This window comes from Suillus fuscotomentosus (assembly GCF_016647785.1).
Source record: "Suillus fuscotomentosus strain FC203 chromosome Unknown F5891scaffold_2, whole genome shotgun sequence".
Taxonomy (NCBI): domain Eukaryota; kingdom Fungi; phylum Basidiomycota; class Agaricomycetes; order Boletales; family Suillaceae; genus Suillus; species Suillus fuscotomentosus.
In genome coordinates this window covers 1,552,258-1,578,468 of record NW_024539514.1, presented here as the reverse complement: position 1 = coordinate 1,578,468, position 26,211 = coordinate 1,552,258, and the positions used below count along the sequence as shown (strand labels likewise).

Genomic DNA, 26,211 nt, shown 5'->3' with positions numbered 1-26,211 from the left:
TATAGTGTATTCTCTACCTGTCAATGAAAAGTTTTCAAATTAGTATGATAATTTGATAGATCAATAAAACTCACCTGGAAGATGTGGCTGGACACATTAAAGTAATAGACTGGGTGTCGAGTTGGTACAACAAACTCTGTCAACATATTAGCAGGAAGTTGAAATTAGACGAAGGCAGTCCAACTATAGTTTGACTGCCTTCGTCTAATTTCAACTTCCTGCTAATATGTATGCTACTCTATGATTCTATTGAATGCCGATTCATTCTAAATCTTGTTTCCGCAGTGATCGTGATGCCTATACCACCACAGGCGTTTCTGCCATTTCCTTCTCGCATGCCAACTCAAGCTCCATGGTCAGCAAATTTTCTTACTGCTCACGATACATTGTCAGACATCTACCGACGGGCCTATTGTATTCTGCATCAAGAGGACGCCGACCCCCTTCAACTTACGTTTCACTTAGAGGCTGTATCTGGAGACACTATACCCCTGCTCCAAGCACTTGCACATGACCCACAGGGGCATGATATGCATGATTGGCTGACTTGTGCAGCAACCTCGCTAGGAGATCTCTCTGTTCAATTGTTGTCATTTCGACACAATACTTGAAATTCGTGAGTCGTATTATCTCATTTTGAATGATTGTTGACTATGCGTGAATCCCAGAATGGACACCAACATTGCATTTCCAGAACAAGTGTCATTGCTGCATACAGGTCGTCCAGGTCGTCCAAAAAAATCCATTGACCTTGTGTTCCTTTCCGAAGCGGTCTCGAATTCACGTCAAATTAGGCTTATGAAACTTGCCAAAATGCTAGGAGTCCACAGGAACACGCTGCGACTCTATATGAAGCACCACAGTGTTGAAAGAAAGTACTCCGATCTTACCAATACTGATCTTGATCTCCTCATCAAGGAGTTCAAGAAAAAGTGACCCGATTCAGGTATCCAGTACATCATTGGGTATCTTCGCAGACATGGTCTCCGGGTGCAACATCGACGAGTAGTAGAGTCACTTCGCAGGGTTGATGGCTTAGGCCAAGTCCTGCGAGATCGACAGGTCAAACATCGACAGAAATACCATGTGAAGCGCCCCAATGCATTATGGCATGTAGATGGCCACCATAAGTTAATTTGATGGGGGATCGTGATTCATGGGTTCATTGACGGGTTTTGTAGAATGGTGCGATGTGTTTTTTTAACACATTTGCGTTGATTACTGACTCTAATTTATATGTCTATTAGATAACGGGACTTCGAGCAAGTAACAACAATCGCTCCAGCACAGTTTTGGAACTGTTCATTCACGCAATGCAAAACTTTGGAACACCTTCTCGTGTGCGAGGAGATCGTGGAGGAGAGAATCTCAATGTTGCAACGTATATGATAATGCAAAATGGACCACGTCGTGCGTCCTTCATGTGGGGATCGTGAGTCGTAATGTGTTTGTTCTGCAGCTTTATGTTAGGTACCAATTCTGGACAAGCCCTACACGGAATTTGTGGATTGAGCATCTATGGGTTGAAGTTGGCACGCAGTTCGCTAGGAGGTGGAGAGCATTTTTTACTCGACTTGAAAACCATCACAGGCTCAACCCTCACAGCCCTAGTCATATCTGGTTGCTCCAGACTCTGTTCCTTGATGAAATCAATCAAGATTGTTCGGATTTCTGGGCGGAATGGAACTGTCATCCGATACATGGTCCTGACACCAATGATAAGAGCCCTAAGGTAAATGCGTCATTTTATATTTATGTGACACTGACAAATTATCTCATTGTGACCCAGGATTTACGTTTTTTTAGGTCAAATCCAGTTCGGCATGTATCGTGATGACTGCGAAGGGGTCCACCCTGACGTGATTGAAGAACACTATGGGGTACATGGCCCTACTATGACTCGACGATGTAGTAGTGTGCACGTGCCTCAGGAGCACTTCCGGTTTGGGGAGTCAGCGGGTTTGGCCAGTTCAGAGCCTTTAGAAGGCACTTAAGAGTAGCACCACTTGTAGAGTAGCTTTTAGGTTTTTCACATCTTGTTCAGACCAAGTGTTGAGGCTGTGCCTCTCCACCTGGTGACTAGAGCGACCATTCACCATGGCCATTACTTTAGACAACCTCTGTTGCATTCGAAACATCCAACATACAAAAAGCCCACCAGTGCTTAGGCGTGTGGCTTCAGACGAAAATTTTCCCCACCTTCCGCTCCACCCAAATTCTTCTGTGACCTTGGCATTTCAACGCCTAAGAAGCTTGCACACTGCGACTCGCAAAATCTACGATTCATTCAACAAAGAGCAGCTCTAAGCAGAGCGGTCCCATCTCTTTTGCAGCAACCACAAGTCATATTAGTCCCAACCTCACCACCAGCTATGGCAACTAGCACTTCGACGATAACTCCGCAACCAAGCTTCCACGGAGATTACGAAAAAGACGAAGAACCCACGGACTGGCTTAGAAAATATCAACTATCGTTACCGGCATCATACTCAGACAAGGACAAGATCGACCATTTCGAACTTCAATGCACTGCAGCTAGTCCTGCCGAAGAATGGTTCGTAAACTTACCAGTGTCGGACAAGTCGACCTGGGCAACGTTTCTAGCAGCCTTCAAGACACGTTGGCCCCCACCAGTACACGCAAAACTTACGGCAGCGCAGAAGAAAGAACACCTCAAATCGATAATCCTTAAGGAAGAAGACATTGGAGTGATGATCGAGAAGGACAGAGGGAGAGACTGGGGTCATGTGAAGTGGGCCAAGCAGGTCGCGCAGATGGCGTTGGGGTTTGGAGACGTGCAATGTCATTTTTTGGATGTAGTGTTGGAAAACACACCAGAAGTCTTGCGAGATTTCCTCGCGGATCAGTACACTACATGGGCAGAGTTCGAGGTGGACGTCGCCAAAATGTCAGCGTCTCAGCTCATACGAGCTAAACAATGGATGGTAAATGAACGGAAACTCAGAGAGGATGTCGACAGATTGCAGTTGACGACAGGCCGTAAACAAACAGGGCCAATGCCCCAACCCACGCAGTCCATGTTCACTTTACCCCCCGCATATCGACCTCGTTATATGGCTAACACAGAAAACCAAGCCCAGGTAGCACCGCAAAACTTGCAACCCACACAACCACCCCCACCTATAACACCTGCACAAATCCCTCAGACGCCACAGAATCCATTCACCACGACAACGCCGTTGCCCAGAACCAACCTATTCTACGGATATAGAGGAGGATTCCCCCAAACGCCATTGAGAGGAAGAGGAGCCTTGGGGGCTGATTGTATGCAAGCTGCAGCACAGTTTGCGGTGCTGATGCATCACCCAGATTCAGAGGCAGGAAGGCAGGCGTATAGTCAGCAAGTACAAGATTGGCATGCGCAGCATGGACAAGAAGCCACCCCCAACACCACGAAGCCGTACCCGTTAAAACTGGGAATGTCACCTCTTGGCTCGAGAGAATGTTTCAACTGTGGGCTGGCAACGACGCCAAGCCATCAAGCGCATGAGTGCCAGAATACGGCAGTTCCTCAGCAGGAAGGACGCTGGAGGGAAATGGTGTCCCATCTAGTAACACGCTCACTCGCACCTCCACAGACCCCATCAAGTGTTCAGTTCGTAACACCCACGCAAAATCAGATGCAGCACCAGTTCTACCCATCCTATTTCGCACAAGGACCTTGGCCCGCCTATGATCAGTTCGACCCATCGGGAAACGGGTACGGACCGCAACAGTAGGGGACTTCCCTGTGGTCCACATCGAGAACCAAGCATCAAACATCTCGCCCAAGTCTGACGACCAGCAGATGTCTTGCGAAGTCCCCGTGTCCCCAAATCTCTCTGAACAATCATCCAGCCTACCATCCACAGTACCATTGTCAGCCTGGCCCTCCAGCCTTGGTTCGTCCCTCATCAATACACCAGAAGCATCTCCACCAGCGGAACTGGTGATGGAAAACGCCAACGATGAATTGGAAGATGATGACTTGGTCGTTCCCATGTTAGAAATCACTTCACCGGCCAGTACTTTGCCTTTACTTGACTCACCTTCTATTATTTCTCTTCCTGATTCTTCCGATAATGTTTTTTCATCTGATGACTTACTCGATTCTATGTTGGACTCTGATACATCAACGCTCCCCTTCTCCGTACTTGACGACGTGGATACAACACCAAACGTAGATTCTGTTACGAACACTAACATTACGCTGAGTGACATGTCTATTCCAGAGTCAATAGACACCACTGACTCCTACCCAAGTGTGACTAAGTTAAATGTGATTGACTTACATGCAATCTCGGAGGACGTTGAGGATGCTACGGAAAGCACGCCGTTCACGACACAAGTCATCTTGTACGGACCAGGAGGGAAAATGTCATATTTCCAGGCGAACGTAGATGATGGAGCCATGGTAAACATTATGGACCTTAAAACTTTCAGGGAAGCGAGCCGCAACCTTAAGAAGCCAATTAGATCAAATAGAAGCCTTTGCATGGCCAACGGATCAATTGTGCTGTCTCAAGGAGTATGGCAAGGAATGTTCCAATGGAACAAAGTCAAAATCCGCACTTCCTTCGAAATATTCGATAGTGGCGGAGTTTGGTCGATGTTGATCGGTAAGCCACTGCTCGAACAGCTGGGAGCAATCCACGATTACACCCAAGATGCCATCATCATCCCGCATCACCCCACACCTGTCATCATACGCAACATCCATGGAACGACAGCAGCTCCGATCCTGAAAAAGTCGAAACTAACTGTAAATAACGCAGCTTCAACAGCACAGAAACCAGTACATAGTAACATTGACCATTCTCATTTAGACTTAATTCTTGTCATTTCTATACCACCAGATACCAATACTAATTCCACTTCACAGAAAAATCTCAAAAGACCAATCACAACGACGGAACATTATGTATTCAAGATCGATCCTCAAGTAGCAAAAGACCAGCTAGAAGACCATTCGAAATGCCTCGCACAAGCCGGAGCACACGTGGTGCAAGCAGATCAACGACCAGTCATCTCAGTAGTAACCAAACAGTCGCCGCCATCACCATGCTCACCCGCTTCATTCACAGCAGTAGACATAGAGAATGAAAATGACGCCAGCACACCAGCATGGCCGATTTTCAGTCAAACCGAAGACACCGAAGATGTCAATATAGGAGAAGTACCCGAGTTTCTGACAACCGAAGCTGCACCCAGCATCTACTCAAGACACACCAATCTGTTCAATCCAGCACGTGTAGCAGAAATCATGTGAGTAATAAAGATAGGCGATGATCTCTCACCAAATCAGAAGATGCAGGTACGTGATCTCTGTGAGGAATTTGCTGACACATTTGCTCTCAGCGTCAGCGAGGTCTATCCGGTCGACTTCAAAATGTTCAAGCTACATTTCCCAGAAGGAACCAAATTCAAGACCAAAGTTAACCAGCGACCATTAACACCGCCTCAAAGGGAGTTCCTGTACGAGCGCCTCAATGAACTAGAGAAGGCAGGCATCATCCAAAGAATCGAACCAGAGGACGTCAGGGCAGCAAGTCCGACAGTACTAGCCCAAAAGGCTCATGGCTCAGAAGGACTACTGATAGAAGAACTCCTACATTGGATCAACGAACAATGCAGTGCCCACGGACTACCAACGCGAGACAATCTCCTGCCACGTCCCCCACTCGATAACAACGCTAAGGTCAAGAAATCGACCTCAAAGTGGCAGATATGCCAAAACTTCTCAGAGGTAAATCGAGCCAGTCAAGTCCCACCTGTTCCGCAAGGAGACATACGGACTAAACAGCAACGGCTGAGTGGGCACAGGTGGATAAGTATCATAGACTTCACAGCCGGATTTTACGCTATTCCAGTCGATCCAGACTCTCAACCTTACCTAGTGTTCTACACGGAAGGCTGAGGGTATGACTGCTATTGTCGTATGCCTTTCAGACTGACAGGAGCACCGACAAATTTCGGAGACATGGCTGCTATCACCCTCTGCGACTTAATTGGTTTGCTCTTCGAATTGTATGTTGACGACACCGGAATGGCAGGAGATGTTTTCGAAGAAAAACTATCACGCCTACGAACATTTTTCGAGCGTGTACAAGACATGCGCCTGTCACTATCTCCCTCAAAGACACAACTGTTTATGACAGAAGTTATTTTTGCAGGAGCACGAGTAGGACGTGAAGGTATCAAACCCGACTTAACCAAAATTTCAGCAGTAGTAGACTGGGCAGTCCCCAACACCGTTCACGATCTGATGCAATTTCTAGGTTTAACAGGGTATTTCAGATCGTTGTTGAAGGACTATGCAAGATGAGCAGCCCCATTAACGGACTTAATTAGGAAGCTGGGCACCCCTCCTGGAGGCCAACATGTCGGTAGGTACAAGTACAGACAACACTTACATCATACACAGCTACAACCGCACTGGGGACCTCGTCACACAGAAGTGTTTATGGACCTCAAGAAGGCACTAGTGTCAGAACCAGTACTCAAGGGACCAAGATTCGATGGGACACCGTTCATCGTGACCACGGACGGGTCTCAAGATGGATTTGGCGCCGTACTGGCCCAGAAACACACCTCCACCCTAATGCCAGGGAAAGTAGTCACCTCCATTCACCCAATAGCATATGCATCAAAACGCACATCACCTACTGAAGAGAAGTATAAGCCATTTATACTCGAGTTCGCTGCACTGAAGTACACTCTAGATCAATTTTCAGACAATATCTGGGGCGCACTGGTGGAAATCGAAACAGATTGCCAAGCCCTACGGGACACGCTACTCAGTCCGAAAATTAGCATGGTACACGCGCGTTGGAGGGATGGAATCCTTGCATATCATATAACTGATGTTCGACACCAAGCAGGAACATCAAACACAGCGGCTGACAGACTGAGTTGCGGATTCATGACAAGGGAACGAATCGAAGGAGATGGCAGCGGATGGACGGTTAGTAAAGATTGGGAAGAAGCACGAGGAATCACGCAAGATTTATTTGCAGTAGGATCTAGTACTCAAGTATCAACCACAAATGTGGACGCCTTACGATCACGCTTTGCTAACGAACCTTTGTTTTTAGAAATTGTCGACGCGATTCAGGACTTAGACTCAGAGAAGACAGTCAAGGAGAAAAGGTGTGCTCATCATCGAGCACAACACTTCTTCATCTCCGAGGGTAAACTTTGGCGGGTACCCAACGACTTGTCAACTCGAGTACACGGCAAGTTAGAATGCGTAACGCAGGAGGAAGCTATGGAACTGGCAAGGATAGAGCACTCAACGAAAGGGCATTGGGGGAGAGACTTAGTGAAGCTACAGCTGATTGATCACATATACAGCCCTCGATTGGACCGATCTGTAAGCACCGCCATCGTAGATTGTGCACAGTGCAAGGGATTCGGCGCAGCACACATCAACTCTCTCCTCGAACCTATTGTACGAAGACACCCGTTCGAGCTATTCGTTGCGGACTACTTAGCCATGCCCAGAGCAAAGGGAGGATTTCACAATGTTCTTCTCATCATTGATACGTACTCACAATATGTTTGGGGATTCAAACTCAAGGTACACGGCACTGCAAAGACAACGTTGGCAGGACTCGAGAAAATACGACACGACTTCAGACAACCGGAGGTATTGATGACAGACGGAGGAAAGCATTTCGATAACACAGATGTGAAGACATGGTGTGACGCACATGAAGTCAAAAGACATGTCACAGCAGCCTATGCTCCGTGGGTCAATGGGCTCGTAGAAGGCACCAACAAGATCTTATTGGCGTGGTGACCTGCACCAAACTGGTTCGGTGCATGGATGACTAATGCTCTCCCATGAGCCTAATACCCTAGAAATCACTACAAAACCATTTCCCTCTATTCTAAAGCCAGAATGCAGCTCAGACAAATATCTCATTTCATCTTTTCAATGGAACTCGGACAGGCTGAATATTTTTGTATATTTAATTCTGCGATGAATTTTGCTTAGTCATCCTCAACAATGACTCAGGCTGAATCCCACACATGCCAGGTGACTGTGAAAAATAGTTCTCGCATGGGTTACCCTGGGAAAACTTCCTCAAAACCCTAAATACTTGCCTCGTGTCATTTTCTCATTCAACAAAGTGACATCAGAACGGAACACCAATGATCATGAATATTTCTCTTGCAGTGCACAATCAGCCTGTCACATGACCCTTCAGTCACATGATGCTAAATCACATGATCTTAAGTCAGGTGATTTTTGATCCAAATAAAGTGATGACAGAACACTCAGCCCAAGCATGCTGACTAATGCTGACTAATTATGGTCTCATTTGATGCAACATAAGCAACCCCTGCAAAATGATTTTTGGTACTGCTGACTAAGCTCACCTCTCATAGATGGCGGGAAAATGTAGCACAGCCACCCTTTTTTTTGTATATAAGACCCAAATTTTTGCCCAAAGAAGAGAGCTTTTTAGCCCCACTTTCAGAATAAAATTGTGTGTGAAGTGTGATCATTGTCAACAACAGTGACCAGGGCTGTCAAGTACCTTCAGCAAAGTCATTGTAACCAGTAGTCAGCCAGCAACTTTCAGTAACCAGCAAGCCCCTAAGCTCATCAGCATCAGCATTCAGCAACACCCTTAGCTCATCACCACCAACGACGACCAAGACCTTGAGCTCACTGTGCTCAACGACCAACAGAACTTTTTTTTATTTTTTTTCTTCTTTGATTTTCTAGTTTTCTTCTTTCTCTTTTTCTCTTTTCTCTCTCTTTCTTTCTTTGTCTTTCTTTTCTGTCACTCTTTTGTTTTAGTTTTTCTTTTTGTTTTTTTTTTTTTTTTTTTTTTTGTTCTTTCTCTCTTTCTCTCTTTCTCTCTTTCTCTCTTTCTCTCTTTTCTCTCTCTCTGTGATCCTCTCTCTTTCTTCTCTTTCAAGTTTCAGTGCTAAGCTTTCATTCATATTTTCAGAAGCTTTTGTGTTGTCTCTTTCGTCCATCTAGACTCCGAATAGTTTAGTGGGGAGACTTTAGGGATTGACAGTAACACTTGACCTCACTCATCTGAGTAGTGATACTGAGCCAGGATCTTCCTTGTCTGCTAGACTTTAGTTGTTGAATAGGGGACTTGGTACTGAAACCAAGGACGTCTGTTCCTGATTCTGTTTAATACTCATCGTGAGTTCCTTGGCAGCAGGTTCAACAGTGAGCTAAGAGTTCTACTGAGCATTGATTAGTCTTGACCTTTGATTCTACCTGTTTGTGCTGAGGGGGTTGATTGCTGTAATTCCACACAACTCTTTCGAGATACGATTGTTACAAGGCATTGTTGTTGAAGGAAGGTTTGAAGAGGTGTCTTTTTTTCTTTGTTTCTTTTTGTCATCACCATACCGTTGGAGTGATTTCATTTCAGTTTCATTTTTGTTGGATTGACTGCATTGTTGCTGACCTTACAGAAGTACTGTGGTCTGACATAGCTTGGGAAGTGTAAACAGCCACCCACGAACGACCACGTTATCAGCCATTGGTATTTGTCTGAATCGCTGACTGTGGAGATATTTGTTTTTATAGGTGTTTATCTATAGATCATCTATCTAAGAAGACAGCGGCTCAAGTACATGTGTGCCCCCCAGTTGGGAGAAGATAACTACGTCGACATTGACCCGCAGACCATACCTGCGGCCTGGTCTGACCATTTTGACCAGGCCATTGAACATCTCAATGGGAGGGTCCTACCAGCCTACCAATTCTCGCCAAGAGAACTCCTACTTGGCCTAGTCGTCGACACGCCACGCACACCTCTTCCAGCCACTTCTAACCAACTCTCCATGGCAGACGTACACGTCCACTCTGCGTATGTAGCGCAACAACAGTTAGACGCCTTGGCCAACCGCGTTGCAGATTCGCTCAAACATAAAGCAGCATTTGACAAACGAGTTCTCGCATCGCCAACAGGACATGTTGTCTTTCACCCAGGCCAACTCGTACAAGTATATGCGAGCGACGTTGACAGTAACTACAAGTCATCAAGAAAGATCATACCACGTTGGTCCGCCCCTCGCCGAGTAACCTCTCAGCGAACAAATTCATACGCACTAGAAACTCTCGAAGGATTTCCAATGGCGGGGTGGTTCCACGCAAGAAGACTTAGACTGTTCCTGCCGCGCACGGGCACACTGCTAGACAAGATGGAGAAAGAAAGCGAGGGAAACGAGACACAAAGAGAAGAGGAAGAAGCTGGAACAAAGGAATTGATGTAAAAAGACAGAGAGGACGAGAAGCGGAAGAGCGAGAAAGATACGGCCAAATACGCAGATTTTTTTCTTTTATTTTCCTTTCTCCTTGGGCGACACAACTCCGAGGACGTCACATTTTTGTGGGGGGTATTTGTAGTAGGGTGCACGTGCCTCAGGAGCACGTCTGGTTTGGGGAGTCAGCGGGTTTGGCCGGTTCGGAGCCTTTAGAAGGCACTTAAGAGTAGCACCGCTTGGAGAGTAGCTTTTAGGTTTTTCACATCTTGTTCAGACCAAGTGTCGAGGCTGTGCCTCTCCAACGACAACATCAGAGTGGAGTAGGGCATCCAATTGATGAAGAAGAAAGTGATAATGAAGAGGAGCCTCTAACTATGGTACAGGCTATCAACGATCAACAACGACACCATATCCACCACAACACTATCAGTGTTCCATTGCAAATCAGTCCTTTCGTCAATGACAAAACACACTGGCAATTCTCTGCCACCCTTATCGAAGTCATAGCTGAGGATATAACACCGTGCGACTGCAGGCTAGCAGGAAATGAGTGGGAAGGCGACGAGTATCCAATCTTCGAGGCTATCCCTGTTGGCCGACGAGGGTCGAAAGAACTACACGTGTCTCTCGCCAAACCAAGCTGGTTCAACCGGGCGAGGCTATGGTGTCAGGCCTTACTAGTGTTGTCATACTTTTTAGTGGCTGGGCAAGAGTAACTTAAACTTACAAGAGTCGTAGTAGTTATTACTCTTGAAATACTTACTTGGACAATACGTCAACCAGAAGGCAGGCAGAATGTCATAAGTTTCAAATTGTAAATATAAACCGCACTATCTAGTACCTGTTGACTATCCTCTTCAAGTCCGAGTCGTTTCCATCTTTTGTCTCCTCTTCCGTGTGAAGTCTTTCTCCACCTTCTCCCACTAGTACTATTGCTCTGCATGGATTCCGAGAGCAATGCTATGGACCAGGAGCACTTCTGTAGAGGTTCCAAATCTGACAGTCAAGTGTGCGATTGCGAAGAATTCTTTGCTTGGTCACAGGATGAAGGCCACTGCGTGGAGTGTGGTCATGGTCGCAGCAAACACCCTCGCAAGGCATCGACTCGGAGTGGCAAACCACTGGAAGTTCAAGAGGATGAACAGCCTCACCGACTTGGAAATACCTCAGCTGTCATCAAGGATATTTTTGACCGAATTGCTAGTGGTGGCAAAAGTGTCAACGAGAAGTTGTCCACCACCAAGCGACTCACTGAAGCCGGTGTACCACTCACCAATGCCCGAGAGGAAGCCTTATCGACTCTTTCTTCTACCCGACTTGCTGGTTACAGTAAGCTGGCTAAGGGCCCAGTGTCATTGGGCTTGCGAAAGGTATGGGATCATCGGCTAGTGCATGAAGATTAGTTTACATCAATACTGAAGTTGCTTCTAGGATCGCAAGGATACTATGAGTAGCTCACTGCAACCTAGTAAAATTGGAAGCCAAGCACGCAGGAGCACTATGTCTAACCTTTCCACAACCGGAGCTAACACTTTTCGTGTCACATCAATTGCTCTATTGACTTGCGGTGTCAATGTTAGTCAAAGACAATCAATAGTCTACTAAACCCACTAATTCATAGCATTTTCCAGAGAAACGGTCTCATCAGAGTGCCTAAGGCCCCAACCAAGAATGGCCAGAATGAAATCCAGGCTATGAAGAACCGGGGTTGTTACCTTGACCAGCCTGAGCAATTTATCATTGATAGCGGATGGTCCTACCACAAGATCACCAGCCAGTTATGAAGCTGGTTTCCTAAGGTATTCGATTTTCTGGATATCCCAGTTGAGAAGCGACCATCAGCGCCATCACGATCATTAGCACGGCCGACACAAGACGAAAAGCCTATTTGGCGACTCCTTAACAAGAGTGGACAGACATTAACGGTTGTCGATGTTGCATTTCCGACTGGGACTGACCTAATGAAACACAAGGGCCGAGATAAAGCAAGTGTCAGCGAGTGTCACCTGTGGTTTGGTGTGTTCCTGTTTCTTTCTCGTACTACTCGCTGCATGTTACCCTAACAATTCCATCAGTCACACGGAACCGGATTCCAGACAACATTTATGAATCTTGGAACACTCAACCAGTCATAGCTGGTTCGTATTCCGAACACAATGATTGCAGTGATGTGCTTTTGTCTGACGTGGACAGTCTCAATGATTCGTTTATCTCCAAGTCGGACAATGAGCTTGTGAGTTCTTTGATGGAACTGGAGTTGACTGATGCTGAAGTCGAGGATCCCAAAGGCAAAGGAAAAATGAAGGTTGTATCGCCAAAGAGAACTAACAGTGAGTTTTCGGTGTTGGCCTTGATGTGTGTACTCATCCATTCCAACAGTGAAACGAACTCGCACAGTTCTTTCCCCTGAGCAATCGCCATCGGAGGTTCAGAGAGCAATTTGAAAGAAAAGTAAAGTTAAACAGGGTAGAGTTTTTCCTTCCGTTATGTTTTTTATTATTATTCAATCCTTTACTACATACTCAACAGAATCAGCTAATGATGTTGAAGCTGCCGTTCACTTGTTTTTTTACGGAATCTGGGCCATCGACAGGCTCTCAGCCATTTCTGTTGACTCAACTTGCTCAGTCCAATAGCCTCAGTGAGTTTTCCATTTGTGCTACTTGTTTAAAATTTAACCTGTGCTGTTGTTGCCAGAAATGGTGTTGTTCCGTAGCAGTCCACTTGGAGTGCCAGCTGGTACTGCCATTTAATTCCTAAAGTCGAAGAGTGCATTATCATCCCCACCCGAATTCGTGTCAGTCAGTGAGGCGGATGTCTTGTGGCGCAGTTGATCCCACATTGACGACCCTTTTGCACCGGAGCAGATCAATCCCTGGGATTCTCGCTATTCCATGAAGCCTGCTAACCTCCAGCTCATGTGAGGAGGGTCGGTTACCATTTCCCAAACAATTTTTGACAAGTGACCAGGTCTAGTATTTGTTGATGACAGGCATGCTAATTTGGTACTAGTTTTTGTCATTTCTTGTGCATTGCAGTACATACCACTATCTCATCCTCATCCTCATCTCATTCCGTACTTATACCTTGCATCCTCGCAATGCCTCACCTAATGATGTCATGCAGGAGTCACGTACATGATTTACTTCACACTCTTTGAATGCAAACATTGACGACTAAGTATGAAGGACGCGTTGTCTCACTCATTTTGTGGGTCCATCAAAACAGTATGTATTTGAAGAAAAAAAACTATAATACTGCATGAGCCGCTGTAGAAACAACAATACTACGAGGAACAAAAGAGGCTCCTAGCTGTATCTATAAAAATGTTGTAGGTCGAGTGTTGCCTAGTCTGCGTTACTTGAGGAGACAAGTGCATTCGACCCTAAAGGGGAAGTGAGTGCAGCAAAGATCTAGAGGTATGCGCTGAAGCACAGTGCGAGAAAGTGCAGGTGCGCGCAAGGCGCGGGAACACGCGCGCGTATTAGCGCGAAGCATGGGAAAGCGCGCGCGCGTATGCGGAAATGATAGAGACTAAGCTTAAGTGATGATATAATGCAAGATAAGAGATGTGAGTGCGAGATGTAAAGGAATTGAGTTCTACTGCGACTTTCTAGGTAGTAAGTACTAGGTAAAGTGAGAGGTGAAGTGCAAAAGTAAAGTAAAGTGAAAAGTAGGAAAAGTTAGTTGAAAAAAAGTTCCTAATAGTATGTACTGCTGGCGCTTATATAGGACGCCTAAGCGCAGTCATGTGGAGCCGAAGCGCTACCGAGTAGGTATGTAAGATATATATAAGTAAGGGTCCATTATAAAAATAGAGGTGGAATGATATGCTAATAAAAGAAATGGAAATATACGCACTAGAGAATATGGTGGACAGTGGATGGATGCATCTGGATGGCTGGCGCTATAGGGCGCTCAAGCGCGGGAATGCGCGCGCGCGTATACATCGTGAAGCGCGGGAATGGTGCGCGTTGCGCGGGAAAGTTGCGCCTCGTATAGGGATAGCTGCGGGTAGCGCACGGAGTGACACTACAAATTCGTGCTATGTACTCCTTGGTGGGAACTGCCATATCACGCCATGAGAGGCATGATTCTCTACACCGCTAAGTTAGCTCCGCACAACTTGAATGACTCGGTTAGTAGAGACTTGAACAAGCAAACACACCAGCTCTGGATTGGTGAAAACGCGCAGTGTGGGAATGCGGAACCTCTTGATTAAAACGCGCCCACTCTGTATTGATGAAAATGTGCAGCACGCAAGCCGCGGGATGCGCAAATAATAAATGTGCAGATATAGCGCCATAAAATGCAAAGTTGTGACACCTAATTGCAACTACCTGCTGAGGTGGCATATATTACAACATCCACCTACTGTTGCAATGGAAGGTTAGGTTGTTGAGAGTGATCACTGCTGCATAGTCAAGGACTACTGGCAATACTCTATCATCCTGCCCTGCCCTGGTTACAATATATAAAGTACGTATGTGGTTGAAACACTAGCCTGTGTTGCTAATGTTTACAAAGTATACTTTTCAGGGAACGAGCGACAATACATTACCATCGTGCACAACCTCCACGAAACCCAATAGCCGTATGCACAGCTAGTCTGACATTTGATGCTCTGCCAACTCTGGAGCAAATGTTAGCATGAGATATAGTTGTATATGACTGGACTGCTTTGGACTAAAGCAGCATATGGCCTAAGAATGTGGGTATTTACAGTGTTATACCCATCAGTTTCAGCACAATCATTCCTATACAAGCGGTGCTTGCCATTATGTGCTCTCCAAGAACTCTCTTGATGCTGACATTAGATATGTGATTGAGACGTCAGACGACGTTGTCCAGACCTCTCAAGCATGCAATTCAGGAGATGAGCGGCAGTGCACCAGCATGTTGCTCAGATACGGTCACCGTATACAAACTTAGTGAGTCTTTTTTTTGCGCACCAACTCTCCTTAAAAGCCGGAGTCAGCCAAAGCCTTCCAACGTCAGTCCGTTTAGATCCGCGCTGCCTTCAGTTCCAAGGGCACCGAACAATGACAGCGTGGTGCCCTCCATCTGTCAGCTGCTGAAGACTAGTCATGGGCATGCAAGGCGAGCGAGTCAAATTGTTCTTGGCAATATCTTTCTGATTGCTGTAGTTGGACAGGGTCCCCAAATACCAGACTGCGTTGTAGATGACTATGGATGCTGCCAAGGTGCTGAACATTGATAATGCGGTCTCTTCCCTCATCATGTAGTTGATGTGTGATCATTGTATGTGATGGAAGCTTGATATTTTCAACTTCCTACCATGAGCAGGATGTTAGCTGTAGGTTTTCTTTGTAGGGCCTGCACATCATTTTACAGTGGAACTTCAGCGCCTGGCATTATATTAGGATATTATCTACTACATAAAGACTTGAATGAATGCTAAGAATGGACTACATTTGGACCTGAAGTTTGTTTCAAGGCAAGGCATTTTTGCCAGATCTTCAATAACGCACTGCTGGCAGTGATAGGCCGCTTGGCAGCAGAAGAGGTGGGAAAGACCTGGCTGAGCACATCATCAGACATTTGGCTCCAGTATGACAAAGCTTTAGCTAGCTTTATCTAATGTATAATATCAATAATATGTATCACAATTGTAGACCACATGACAAAGGAATAGATAGGTAGACTACATAGGTAGAATCTGCCAAAGCTATAATATTGATGGGCCTGTGGTATCAAATTGTAATGTACTGGCACACTGATGTGTTGTTGTCAGATGTATCTACTCTTGCATGGGTTGCTTCCAATGTATAATGAGTAACATTGTGACAAATGAATGATATTGACTTGTAATGGAATATCAATCTGGTGATTTTCTACCAAGCCTATCAAGCTTTAGATAGGTAGCTTCCGACGGCCAATTGTATAATGAGTAACATTGTGACAAAGAGATGATATTGACTTGTAATAAAGTATCAATCTGGTGATTTTCTACCAAGCCTATCAAGCTTTGGATAGGTAGCTTCCAATGGCAGAAGCCACCATCAATGACACTGTGTCAGGGTGTGATATGGATTTGTCATGGTCCATCAATATGGTGATTTACTTATCAAGCATGTCTGCTGCTACAGGGGCAGCTTCCAATTACAGGGTGTATCAATCACTGACAGTATGCCCAGAGATGATATCAAGTTACCATGCCCTATTAAGATGCTGATCAAGTACCAACCATGTCTGGCTTTACATGGGCAGCCTCAGATTGCGGAAGTCACCATCCATGACAGTGTGTATGGGGGTAGCATTGGGTTATCAATAAGGACACTGAGTTGAGCTCTATCATTGGGTTGCAAAACCCTATCAAGATGACAGTCTTCAACTACCCTGACATTTGCAGTTTATGATGGCGCAAGACACCATCTATGACAGTGTGTCAGGGGATGACATTGAGTTATCATATCCTATCAAGTTGATTACGATGGCAGGAGCCACCATCCACAACACTTAGCTGAACACTGGCATTGGGTTATGAGGTCCTAGCAAGATGCTGGTATTCGGCCGAGGATGTCTACTATTACATTCACAGCTTCTGTTGCAGAGGAAACTACCATCTGGATCGAGATTTCACATTTTGTTCGTAATTATAGCTTCGCGTAGGGAAACCACATCAATTGTATTAGGATATAGTACAGCTACGAAAATATACGAATTAATTGGTACCAGCAGGAGGCCCGTTCTCACAAGGCAGCAGCAGTTTTTCCCGAATCTTTGACAGCGCACTATTTTTGCTGATACTGCGCAGCGAAGAAGAAGAATTAGGAAAAATGCGACTATGTAAGGTGTTAACTCAGATAGCTTCAAGTTGATGAGATAAATCACAAACCGAGTCCACCATGTCATAAGGTCAGCCACCTCTTCACTCTCATCAGGATCCTCCAACAAGTCAAGAATGCTATGGTAAAATTTTCGGAGTCCGTGACTGTGTCGGTACTGCGAAAATACCGACGAAGAGCTTAACGAGAAGCGTACCTAAAGGAACATCAGCGAGAGAAAGCATGTACAAATCAAATGTGCGTGCCTGCGTAGCAATATAAGCTAAGGATCCTTGAGTCACACATTTCATACCATGAAGATAAGCGTTGCCGGAGCGCGTGGCCTTTGGCTCCTTATCTACCGAGCTTGGAGACGTAAAGACATGTTTGTAACCCTAGAAAGAACTTGGACTGAGAACTTCATCGTTAATAAAACAAGCACAAGCTCACAAAGATGAGTATCTCGCTGCGCAGTAACCCCTTCCACGGATCTTCAGAATCATACTCATACCCGGCATATAAGAATACGGGCCACTGGTCACCACTAACCGCAGTTTTCGCCGCTCTTCAGGCCCTGTTTAGTTCTGTGAAGGGTATGAGGTTAAGTTAATGTGAAGCTGGAAAGACTTACTCTATGTTGGACCAATCAAGGCCTGCAGGGCAAAGCAACGCGCCGGTGACTTCATGATTGAACCCGCGGTCAGACTTAATGTTCCGGGAGAGGGGTGGTATGACTACCTGTCCTCTGGGTACAATCCATTCGAGTACGGCAGATTTGAGGGTCTTGGTATCATCGCCTCGTGCACCAGAGGCTCCTTTACCTAGCTGCAGACTGATGAGTACAACCATCTTTTTTTTAAAAAGAAAGAACAAACCAGTTCTCCCACATGAATGATATCTTCTTCCTCACCCTTCATCAGACGGTCTAACAGACCCAGATACGAATCTATTAGATTCATGAACACCCTATGTTCCCAGTCGAACACTGCCAAAGATCGACATCAGCATTTTTTCATTTCCTGGCCATGCAATTGTCAGAATTGTACTCACTCAGCTGGGTAATCCTCAATGTGAGAGTCCTGCAGTTCTTCAAGTCGAGGTATGCCAGCAGTCAGAAGAGCAGGATAGTTGCACAGAGAAAACACTGTGCGGCCAAAATGTCGGCCATGAAGGACAAGTGGGTTTGATGAAGCCCTGGTGAAAGTGGCAGGTCAAGAAAGTAGTAGTTCGCCTCTAAGAGTGAGACTTACGCCTTTTTACGCGGGCCTGTATGAAGGGCTGAAGCACTACGCTTGCGCGAACGATCAGCGGAAGAGGGATTATTCTCATTGCTGCTCATAAAACCGAACTGGGGGTCTAATACCAGGTACTAAATGAGGTACTTTATATGTTTGAATGTCCAATCACATGTGATGAAAAAATCTTGCCATCCGAGCACCATAGATATCGTAATTATATATAAGAAAAAGCCCGCCCATCCGAGCGCCATAGATATTGTTACGCACTCAAATAGATCTGTTATGCGGAGCCCTAAGAGGGGCATCATCTGCTAACGTTCGTGACGTAACCAGAAGGGTCCGGTGTAGCGACTGAGACTGGCGACGACGAGTCAGCAGATATCAGAGATGCGCGTGTCACGTGACTTCTAAGACGGATGTCTTCGAAGTTACTGACATTCTCAAGGTAAGGACAGTCTTGTCCAAACGATGAGTAGTCGATCGAGGTAGACTTAGGCGCGATGAGCACCTAAGAAAAGATACTAGAGACTGAAGCTGAGGGGGCTTCAGAGGGAAGTATGTTCCAGGGAAGATTGAGTAGATTCAAGTTAGGGAATCTAGTACAGGGTGACCGACTACTTATACTAAGTGGAAAGGGTTAAGGGCAAGGCTACTGTACTGTGGGTAAGGGCAAAGGGGAAACGGAAAGGGTATAGGTACGCTGGTGGCAGAGCCTGATTAGTGATGTGAGGTCGAATGCGGAATGAGACCGAGAAATGTTGGAACGAGCCAACGGTAAATGATACAATGCGCAGCACGCATGAGTCAGAGGAAAGATAAGACAAGATAAGGGAAGCTACATTGGTGGCACGAGTCAGAATGAGTCATAGCCTGAGGGCACGTGCGCACGTTGGTGCGATGAGAGGGGGACGAGGGATGGGAACGGTCCCAAGGATCCGGTCGATTGATAGTCAGTAGAGAAGTACGAGCCGGAGGCATACGAGGGCAAGGATGAAGGGGAAAAATGATAGGGGGGCCATGTAGCCGATGTTACTTGTAACAGATATCATAATTAGATGCAAGAAAAAGCCTACTCATCCAGGCGCCATAGGTATCGTAATTATCCAAAAATTAACAGCCTCTCTTACCGAGCACCATAGGTGTCATAACGAAGGTGTGTCATCATTGCAAGCAGATATAAGCCTGCGTGCACTGCAGGCAACTAGCTCATTATTTGACGCCCCATACATGTCCTACTCACCCTCTTCGAAGGGTCTGCGACCCCGCACCCACGTTGAAAGCACTTTCACACTAAAGTAAGCTTTTCAAATAATATTCCGCAACAAATGTATCAAATTACCTTCAGTTTTAAACTTTCCTTGATGCACACGCTGAGACGCTCTGATGTAGATGAGCTATACAGCACTGATTGCGAGTGAGTAATCAAGTGTTGCGGAAAACAACTCAACCAACATTACCTTCCAGGCAATTCCCTGAAATAAAGCAATTGGTCCATGCAGGAATCCAGGCTACAGGTAAGATTTAATGATTCAGACCTAAAATCGTACGTCACATCTAAAAAACATGTCCTAGGCACCTGATGGATGTAAGGACTGAACTAGAATCTGAGCTAGTGTCGCATCAAGGAACAGCTAAGCGGTGCAGAAGTCAATATTGCGTACCTTTTAGAATGGGTGAGGGTGTACAGACACAGATGGCTGGAAGAGTATCACCGTGCTGAGAACCTCGAGGTCCTTATGCCGAATACATCGAATATACCCCACCTTGATCAAATTCAAGAAGGCGCTCCTTCTCCCGGCTTCTCGCCAGAGTTTGTGTGTTTCGATAATGAAGCTCAACAAAGAGCTTGCGATGATTGAGGTGTGCCCATATGACCTTCCTGCACCATAATGTCGAAAGTAGACATTTTGGTGCGTGCTCGACCGTGCAACTATACATAGCCTACCAATATGTATTAGTGGATCGAAACAAATAGAGGTTACAAGGTTAAGAAAATTTGCTGGTGCATGACAGAATGAAAATCCTTATGGGAAAGTCAAGACTGTGACTGACGTTACTACAACCAATGTGCGCCCTTGAACGAGGAACTTGACAATTATGAAGATATCACTTACAGGATGGGGGTGCGACCGTGCGGTCATCTAATATCCAGTTTTGAATTAAAGTAGCACACTGAAAAGACTTAAGAATATGCTTACCGTGTGCGACATTGAGGGCTGAATGATACTGCCGGACGTGAAAACGACGTCGACATTTGGCAGCTATACAAACTGGAGTATCCCACTATTCATTACCAACACGAACTACTGAAGTCTGACGTCAAGACAACTTGAGTACCAAAGTACAAAGTACAAAAGTCAAAGTAAGTATAGTTGATAGTATACTGTACAGTAAGGTATAACGAACACTAGAAAGAAGTTGAGTTCATGCAAGGAGCACCCTAATATAATGAACAACTATATTCAAAGTCAGCTGGCATTTGGCACCAACACTCTGACTAATCGGGTATTGCCAGCTGAGTCTGAATATATTGTCATTCATTATATCAACCTTTGACTCAGACATAATATACCTCTTTCTGTTTCCGTAGCCTAAGATATATTTAGCGCCAATGTAATTAAGTATAGTACTGTGTGGAGGTAAGCTTTGGCTGGCGGTGTATGCAGTGTAGTTAATAGTGTATGTGGCAGGTGGGAGGTCTTTCAAATGTCGGGCTTGACTTGACTATGATTAATATTTTTGCTACATCGTTGCTCGGAGCTCCACAACACCTTCAATTTTTATTGTTGCACTGTCAAACAATGTCAATAATTTGTACCCCGACTTGCCTGCCCACAACTGTCCACAACCACAGTTCGTACCACTGTATGTAGTATTAGCTAATCCAAAATAGTTGTTCACTATAAATACAGACTTCGGGCATCAACATACCCTCTTTCTCCTACCATCACCTCGAATACGACTCAAATACGATAGTCAGTAGTACTAGATAATATAGACCATACTAGAGATAACATAGTAGCCCATCAAGTAACGTAGTAGTATGTGAAAGCTTCAAAGTTCATTGTATATTTCCGAATTGATCATATCTCCTAGGCTCAGAATCATGTCAAAACACGTGGCATCCGGTGGTGATGAACTGCTCCCAAAGTGTCATTGCACACTTCAAGGTAAGTGATCTTAGTTTGATATTCTAAACATTGTCATTCATGAGCACACCATACAGGAAATCAGGTGCTGTGCAATAATAGTGCTTGGGATATACTTGAAAAATTCCTGACAACATCTATGTCATTCTCCGAGACGAACGATGCACTTGGAGCGTACCTCAGTGATCGCTACTCTGAAGATGACTGGGTGGAACCCAGATGTCTGTTGTTCTCCAGCGATGCCGACAACACCAAATCCTTGAAGAACCTTAGGGTTATCAGGAAGATGTACATACCGGACTCACCAGCAAAGTCTTTCATGGGTATACCTGCCTCAAGGGCAGTCGGCCGCTTGCCAAAGTCACAGATTCATAAGTCATGAAGATTATCGAAAGTAAGTTAAGATTTCGACTTATGTTTTAATAAACTAAACTACAAATGTAGGCCGCATACAAGTTTATCCTTCATGAGGCCAAGGAGGATGATGAAGATGAAGAGGAAGAGGAAGAGGAAGAGGTCGGTGAAGTTGGTTTGTCTGTGCGGCCGCCGAAGGCTACGCACTTTCCGGGACTGTCAGCCAAACAGAGGTTGGCCGCAACTTTCGACAATATGGTGACTCAGTTTGAACAGAATCCACAAAACTCATCTCAAGGTTTCAAAGTAGGTTTCTCTTGATTTGTGCACTAGTATATTACTTATTGTATCGTAGGAACTACTGCTGACTACATTGCGGCACACCTTCGGAAGAAAGAATTTCCGGTTACCATGTCAGCTTGGGTGGCAAGTCAGCTGTATGTGGTGGCAGACAGCCCCAAAACAATCACCAAGTCCCTGCCCACATCTCTCTGTCTTGCCGTGAAAGACTATATCCATATCACGCAAGAAGAACATGAGGCCGTCGAATGTTCACAGTTTGAATTTCCCATCCCAGCATGGGTGAGGATTAAAAAGGATAAGTACAGGGGCGACCTGGCACAAGTTTTCGAGAATCTCCCAAATGGTGCTGTCGCGGTCTTGATTGTCGCACGAGATTTTCCCTATCCTATGCCTCGAGGATCTCGAGCACTTGTCGAGCATTCTCGCCTCCCGAAAAATAAAACCATGGACGATCTACTTCATGATGACCAAGTAGTAGGATGGAAGTACAAGGGAGAATGTTACTACAAGGGGCTCCTACTGAAAACATTTCCCCGCAACCGATTAGAAATTATCGCATCCCCTCACATTGATGACATTCGGATACACCTAGATTCCGAATGGAACAAACCCTTCCTGAAGAAAACTCTGGTCGCATTCTGGAAACAGTTCTTGCGGGCGGGCGATTGTGCGAGGGTCATCGAAGGCTCCCTTCGTGGGGAGCTTGGTACGGTTATCTCTACTGACCACGCTCTTGGGATCATTGTTTTGGAATCCGCCTTCAACGGACGTCTGAAAGAGACCGAAGTCCGACTGCAGGACATAGACCGCATCTTTTGAGTTGGTGATGCTGTCAGAGTGATAGCCGGTTCATACTTAGGTCTGGAAGGAAACATAGTCCAAATGTCTGGTGATATCTTTCATGTCTGTCAAAGTGTTACAAACGAGCATGTAAGTCTTGTATGATTTATTTTTAACCGTCTAATGCTTGGTGTGCAGGTCGAAGTGTCAAAATACTACTTAGATCTGTGTCCGTTGAATCACACGCTGAATTCACACCTGCCGGCACAGCAATTTTTCGAGCCCCTCGAGTCCGACTCTATCCAAATAGGAGATTATATAGAAGTCCTGGAGGGAGAACATATGGGGAGACATGGCATCATGAATTGGTTTGCTAAGGGAGACACTTGTCTCTGGTTCCGGGATATTCTCACTGCAGACAGTACAGAGCCTGATGACACATTGGGGAGTATCTTAGTTCCAGCTGGAATTGTCCAGTGGACGGATCTCAGAAAGATGCTTCAATTCACAAAGGATAAGGGTTATGATGTCAGGCCAGGAGACATTGTGACTGTCGCCCATGGGCTGGAGCTGGCGCGAAAGGGGTCGTGCAAAGCGTAGACTTTCCAAACACTCGCTTGACCCTGCTATGTGAAGGGGACTATTTGATAGTAAGTATGATTTACCTCGATTTGAGCATCTCTAACTTGTAATAGATCACCGTTCCGATTACGTTTGTCATCAAAGTATGCAATGCTGAGTTGGATTCCTTCAAGAAGGATATCGGGCAAGAGGTTTTCATTATTGGAGGTCACCAGAAGGGCTTCAGAGCGATGCTGTACAGTCTTGGCCTGGAGACTTGCACCGTTGCTGTGCACAGTCAGCAGCGCACTACAATTAAGCTGTATGACGTTGAGCGGCACACATTTCCTCATCAACTGTGATGTTTACGGTTTTCAGGTATGGAAAGAGGCTAAATTGTGCGATGCTCGAAGGCCCAGAATTAATTTCATTCTGTGACATGTGGAAAAAATCATACTTGGCGCCACCATGTCGAAGCATCACCCCACCTCCCGAAAAAGCTCCCTCCAGCTCCTTAGCGTCCAACATAGGTCCCATACCCTCGTCATCCAGCGGATGGTCCACATGGTCCAGAAGCTCGGGTGGTCTTGATGTGACGCAAGACTCTTCATCGAGTGTCAATCCCATCTCGTCTACACACCAGGCATGGACCATTGATCAGCTCGACATTCAAGACAACAATGATGCTAGAGCAGAGAAACTCAAAGACAGCGGTAAGTTCTCAATAGGGCCATTACGATCTCTACTAACTTATCACAGGCCCACTACCTTGGTTGAGAGAGTTTTCTTCCGTTTTCCTCAAATATCACGTGATGCTGAAGGTCTCGCCGATATTTGACGCATTGCTATCTAAGCGACTTGTATCAACCACTTGTCCCGACCCTTTCTGCGGCGAGAATGGACCTGCGCCCGAGGGTTGCATCGCAGCATTTTGCACATCAAACAGTGCAGGTGCTGCAATCAAGCACTACCATATCCCTGCCATTTACCTGAGCCCTGCGCCTCCACGCAAGAAAAACCAAGAGTGCATTATTCTGAATGGGTCTCACCGAGGTCTTGTCCGACATTTAGCATCATGCAGCATCAAAAGCAGTGACATCAAGATCAATATAACACCTACGGTTACTGTCACTCTTCGTTTTGATCAAATATGTCTGTTGGAACCAACACGATAGATTTTGTATGCATATTCTGTATAATAGTATAAGTTTCCTAGATATTTCTATTATAGCTCATGCTCATGTACACTACCAAATACAAGTTTGAATAGACATGACACATAAATGAATTTGTACGCTGAAAAGCTCATAGATCCCGACCTGGGCAACAGATCAGTTCGGTTACGGTGGAAATTTGGTCCGATCCAGGGCTAGTTCACACAGGTCTAAGTATCACGTGAACATCTTGGGACGGAATTCTACGAAGTAATTATATGCTTCGGTAACCTCATAAGTAGACAAGCAGCTATGGTGTAGTGACGTAAGTGTGTCGAGCTGTTTGAAACACCGTGAATGCATGAGTTTGAAGCTTCACAGTTTCATTTTCAATTTCAGCATGATTTTCCCCCCTAACACTGCTTATATAATATGGGCTCTCAACACTCTAAATCAAACTTCTCACAGGTTTTTGGCAGTCGACAGTGTACATAGGTGGGCTGACGTGGGGTGTATTACATATACAAGTGGGCCGACGTGAAAAGTATTACATATACGGGTGGGCCGAGGGTGCAATAAAATATTTATTACATAGACAGGTGGGCCAAGGTGGAGTATAATTATATCGACGGGTGGGCCAACATAGGATGTATTACATAGATGGGTGGGCCGAGGTGGGGGATAATGCATAGATGGGTGGGCTGATGTGGGGGAATTGTACATAGATGGGTACATATATGGGTGAGCCTAGATATGTTCCATCAAGACATACAGCTGATGTAGCCACCAGCGAATCAAACATGTAGGATACATGTACACTATGAGTGCATATACCTACCGTCGACCACCAAATCTAAACCCCTAAGCACAAAAACATGAATCGACCATGTGTGGCATTGACCAATAATCGAGGACTGAAGTGGAAAAACCCCACACCTGAACCCTGGTGTGCAACATATCCTATTTATAAGCATGGACACCAGAAGCGAAACACTCACAAAAATATATATGTCAAATTTTCAGTGCCAAACCCCAAACCGAGATGTACCAACCCCTGAATCCCAAAACCCGAGACTGCCAGGTCTCAGGTTTCGGGGTTTGGGGGTCCCGGAACTCGGAACTTGGGGAACTTTGGGGAGATCAATAAAATTTGATTTACAATCAAATTGATTGACAAACACATTGACTTACCCATGTTTGAAATATATTTTGTTTACACATACCGAGTTCCGAGTTCTGGACCCCCAAACCCCGAGACCCGAGACCCGGCAGTCTCGGGGTTCGGGGGTCTGGAACTCAGAACTTGTGAAAATTTAATTTGGGGAGATCAATAAAATCTGATTTACAATTGAGTTGATTGACAAACATGTTGACTTACCCATGTTTGAAATATATTTTGTTTACACATACCAAGTTCCAAGTTCCGGACCCCCGAACCCCGAGACCCGGCAGTCTCAGGGTTTGGGGGTCCGGAACTCGGAACTCGGTATGTGTAAACAAAATATATTTCAAACATGGGTAAGTCAACGTGTTTGTCAATCAATTTGATTGTAAATCAAATTTTATTGATCTCCCCAAAGTTCCCCAAGTTCCGAGTTCCGGGACCCCCAAACCCCAAAACCCAAGACCTGGCAGTCTC

The 26,211-nt window shown here is 45.5% G+C and overlaps 6 protein-coding genes across 6 annotated transcripts; 5 read left to right on the top strand and 1 right to left on the bottom strand.

Annotated features, from left to right (window-relative positions):
* Positions 1–1,477: 1,477 nt before the first annotated feature.
* F5891DRAFT_938969 (uncharacterized protein) lies at positions 1,478–1,834 on the top strand (the record flags this gene model as incomplete). Its single annotated transcript, XM_041374206.1, has 1 exon — positions 1,478–1,834. A coding segment is annotated over one exon (357 nt), but the record flags the coding sequence as incomplete, so codon positions are not given.
* An 8,785-nt stretch (positions 1,835–10,619) lies between these two features.
* On the top strand, positions 10,620–10,961 carry F5891DRAFT_939060 (uncharacterized protein; the record flags this gene model as incomplete). Its single annotated transcript, XM_041374211.1, has 1 exon — positions 10,620–10,961. One exon carries the CDS (start codon positions 10,620–10,622, stop codon positions 10,959–10,961), a length of 342 nt encoding a protein of 113 aa, XP_041233559.1.
* Positions 10,962–11,186: 225 nt separating this feature from the next.
* F5891DRAFT_974573 (uncharacterized protein) lies at positions 11,187–12,998 on the top strand (the record flags this gene model as incomplete). Its single annotated transcript, XM_041376465.1, has 8 exons — positions 11,187–11,615; positions 11,677–11,820; positions 11,877–11,998; positions 12,032–12,261; positions 12,375–12,575; positions 12,625–12,671; positions 12,775–12,886; positions 12,943–12,998. The coding sequence occupies 8 exons, from the start codon at positions 11,187–11,189 to the stop codon at positions 12,996–12,998; spliced, it is 1,341 nt and encodes a 446-aa protein (XP_041233558.1).
* A 3,932-nt stretch (positions 12,999–16,930) lies between these two features.
* F5891DRAFT_1124743 (uncharacterized protein) lies at positions 16,931–18,372 on the bottom strand (the record flags this gene model as incomplete). The annotated part of the gene is made up of 8 exons (XM_041363911.1): positions 16,931–17,051; positions 17,105–17,250; positions 17,300–17,428; positions 17,484–17,598; positions 17,665–17,858; positions 17,909–17,999; positions 18,084–18,227; positions 18,284–18,372. 8 exons carry the CDS (start codon positions 18,370–18,372, stop codon positions 16,931–16,933), a joined length of 1,029 nt encoding a protein of 342 aa, XP_041233557.1.
* Positions 18,373–19,498: 1,126 nt separating this feature from the next.
* F5891DRAFT_974571 (uncharacterized protein) lies at positions 19,499–20,161 on the top strand (the record flags this gene model as incomplete). Its single annotated transcript, XM_041376464.1, is given in 5 exon segments — positions 19,499–19,566; positions 19,617–19,685; positions 19,736–19,785; positions 19,940–20,085; positions 20,105–20,161. 5 exon segments carry the CDS (start codon positions 19,499–19,501, stop codon positions 20,159–20,161), a joined length of 390 nt encoding a protein of 129 aa, XP_041233556.1.
* Positions 20,162–21,377: 1,216 nt separating this feature from the next.
* On the top strand, positions 21,378–24,688 carry F5891DRAFT_974570 (uncharacterized protein; the record flags this gene model as incomplete). The annotated part of the gene is made up of 12 exons (XM_041376463.1): positions 21,378–21,441; positions 21,498–21,780; positions 21,805–21,814; positions 21,865–22,084; positions 22,130–22,783; positions 22,937–23,007; positions 23,056–23,453; positions 23,494–23,507; positions 23,584–23,740; positions 23,797–24,131; positions 24,178–24,539; positions 24,650–24,688. The coding sequence occupies 12 exons, from the start codon at positions 21,378–21,380 to the stop codon at positions 24,686–24,688; spliced, it is 2,607 nt and encodes an 868-aa protein (XP_041233555.1).
* Positions 24,689–26,211: the final 1,523 nt, after the last annotated feature.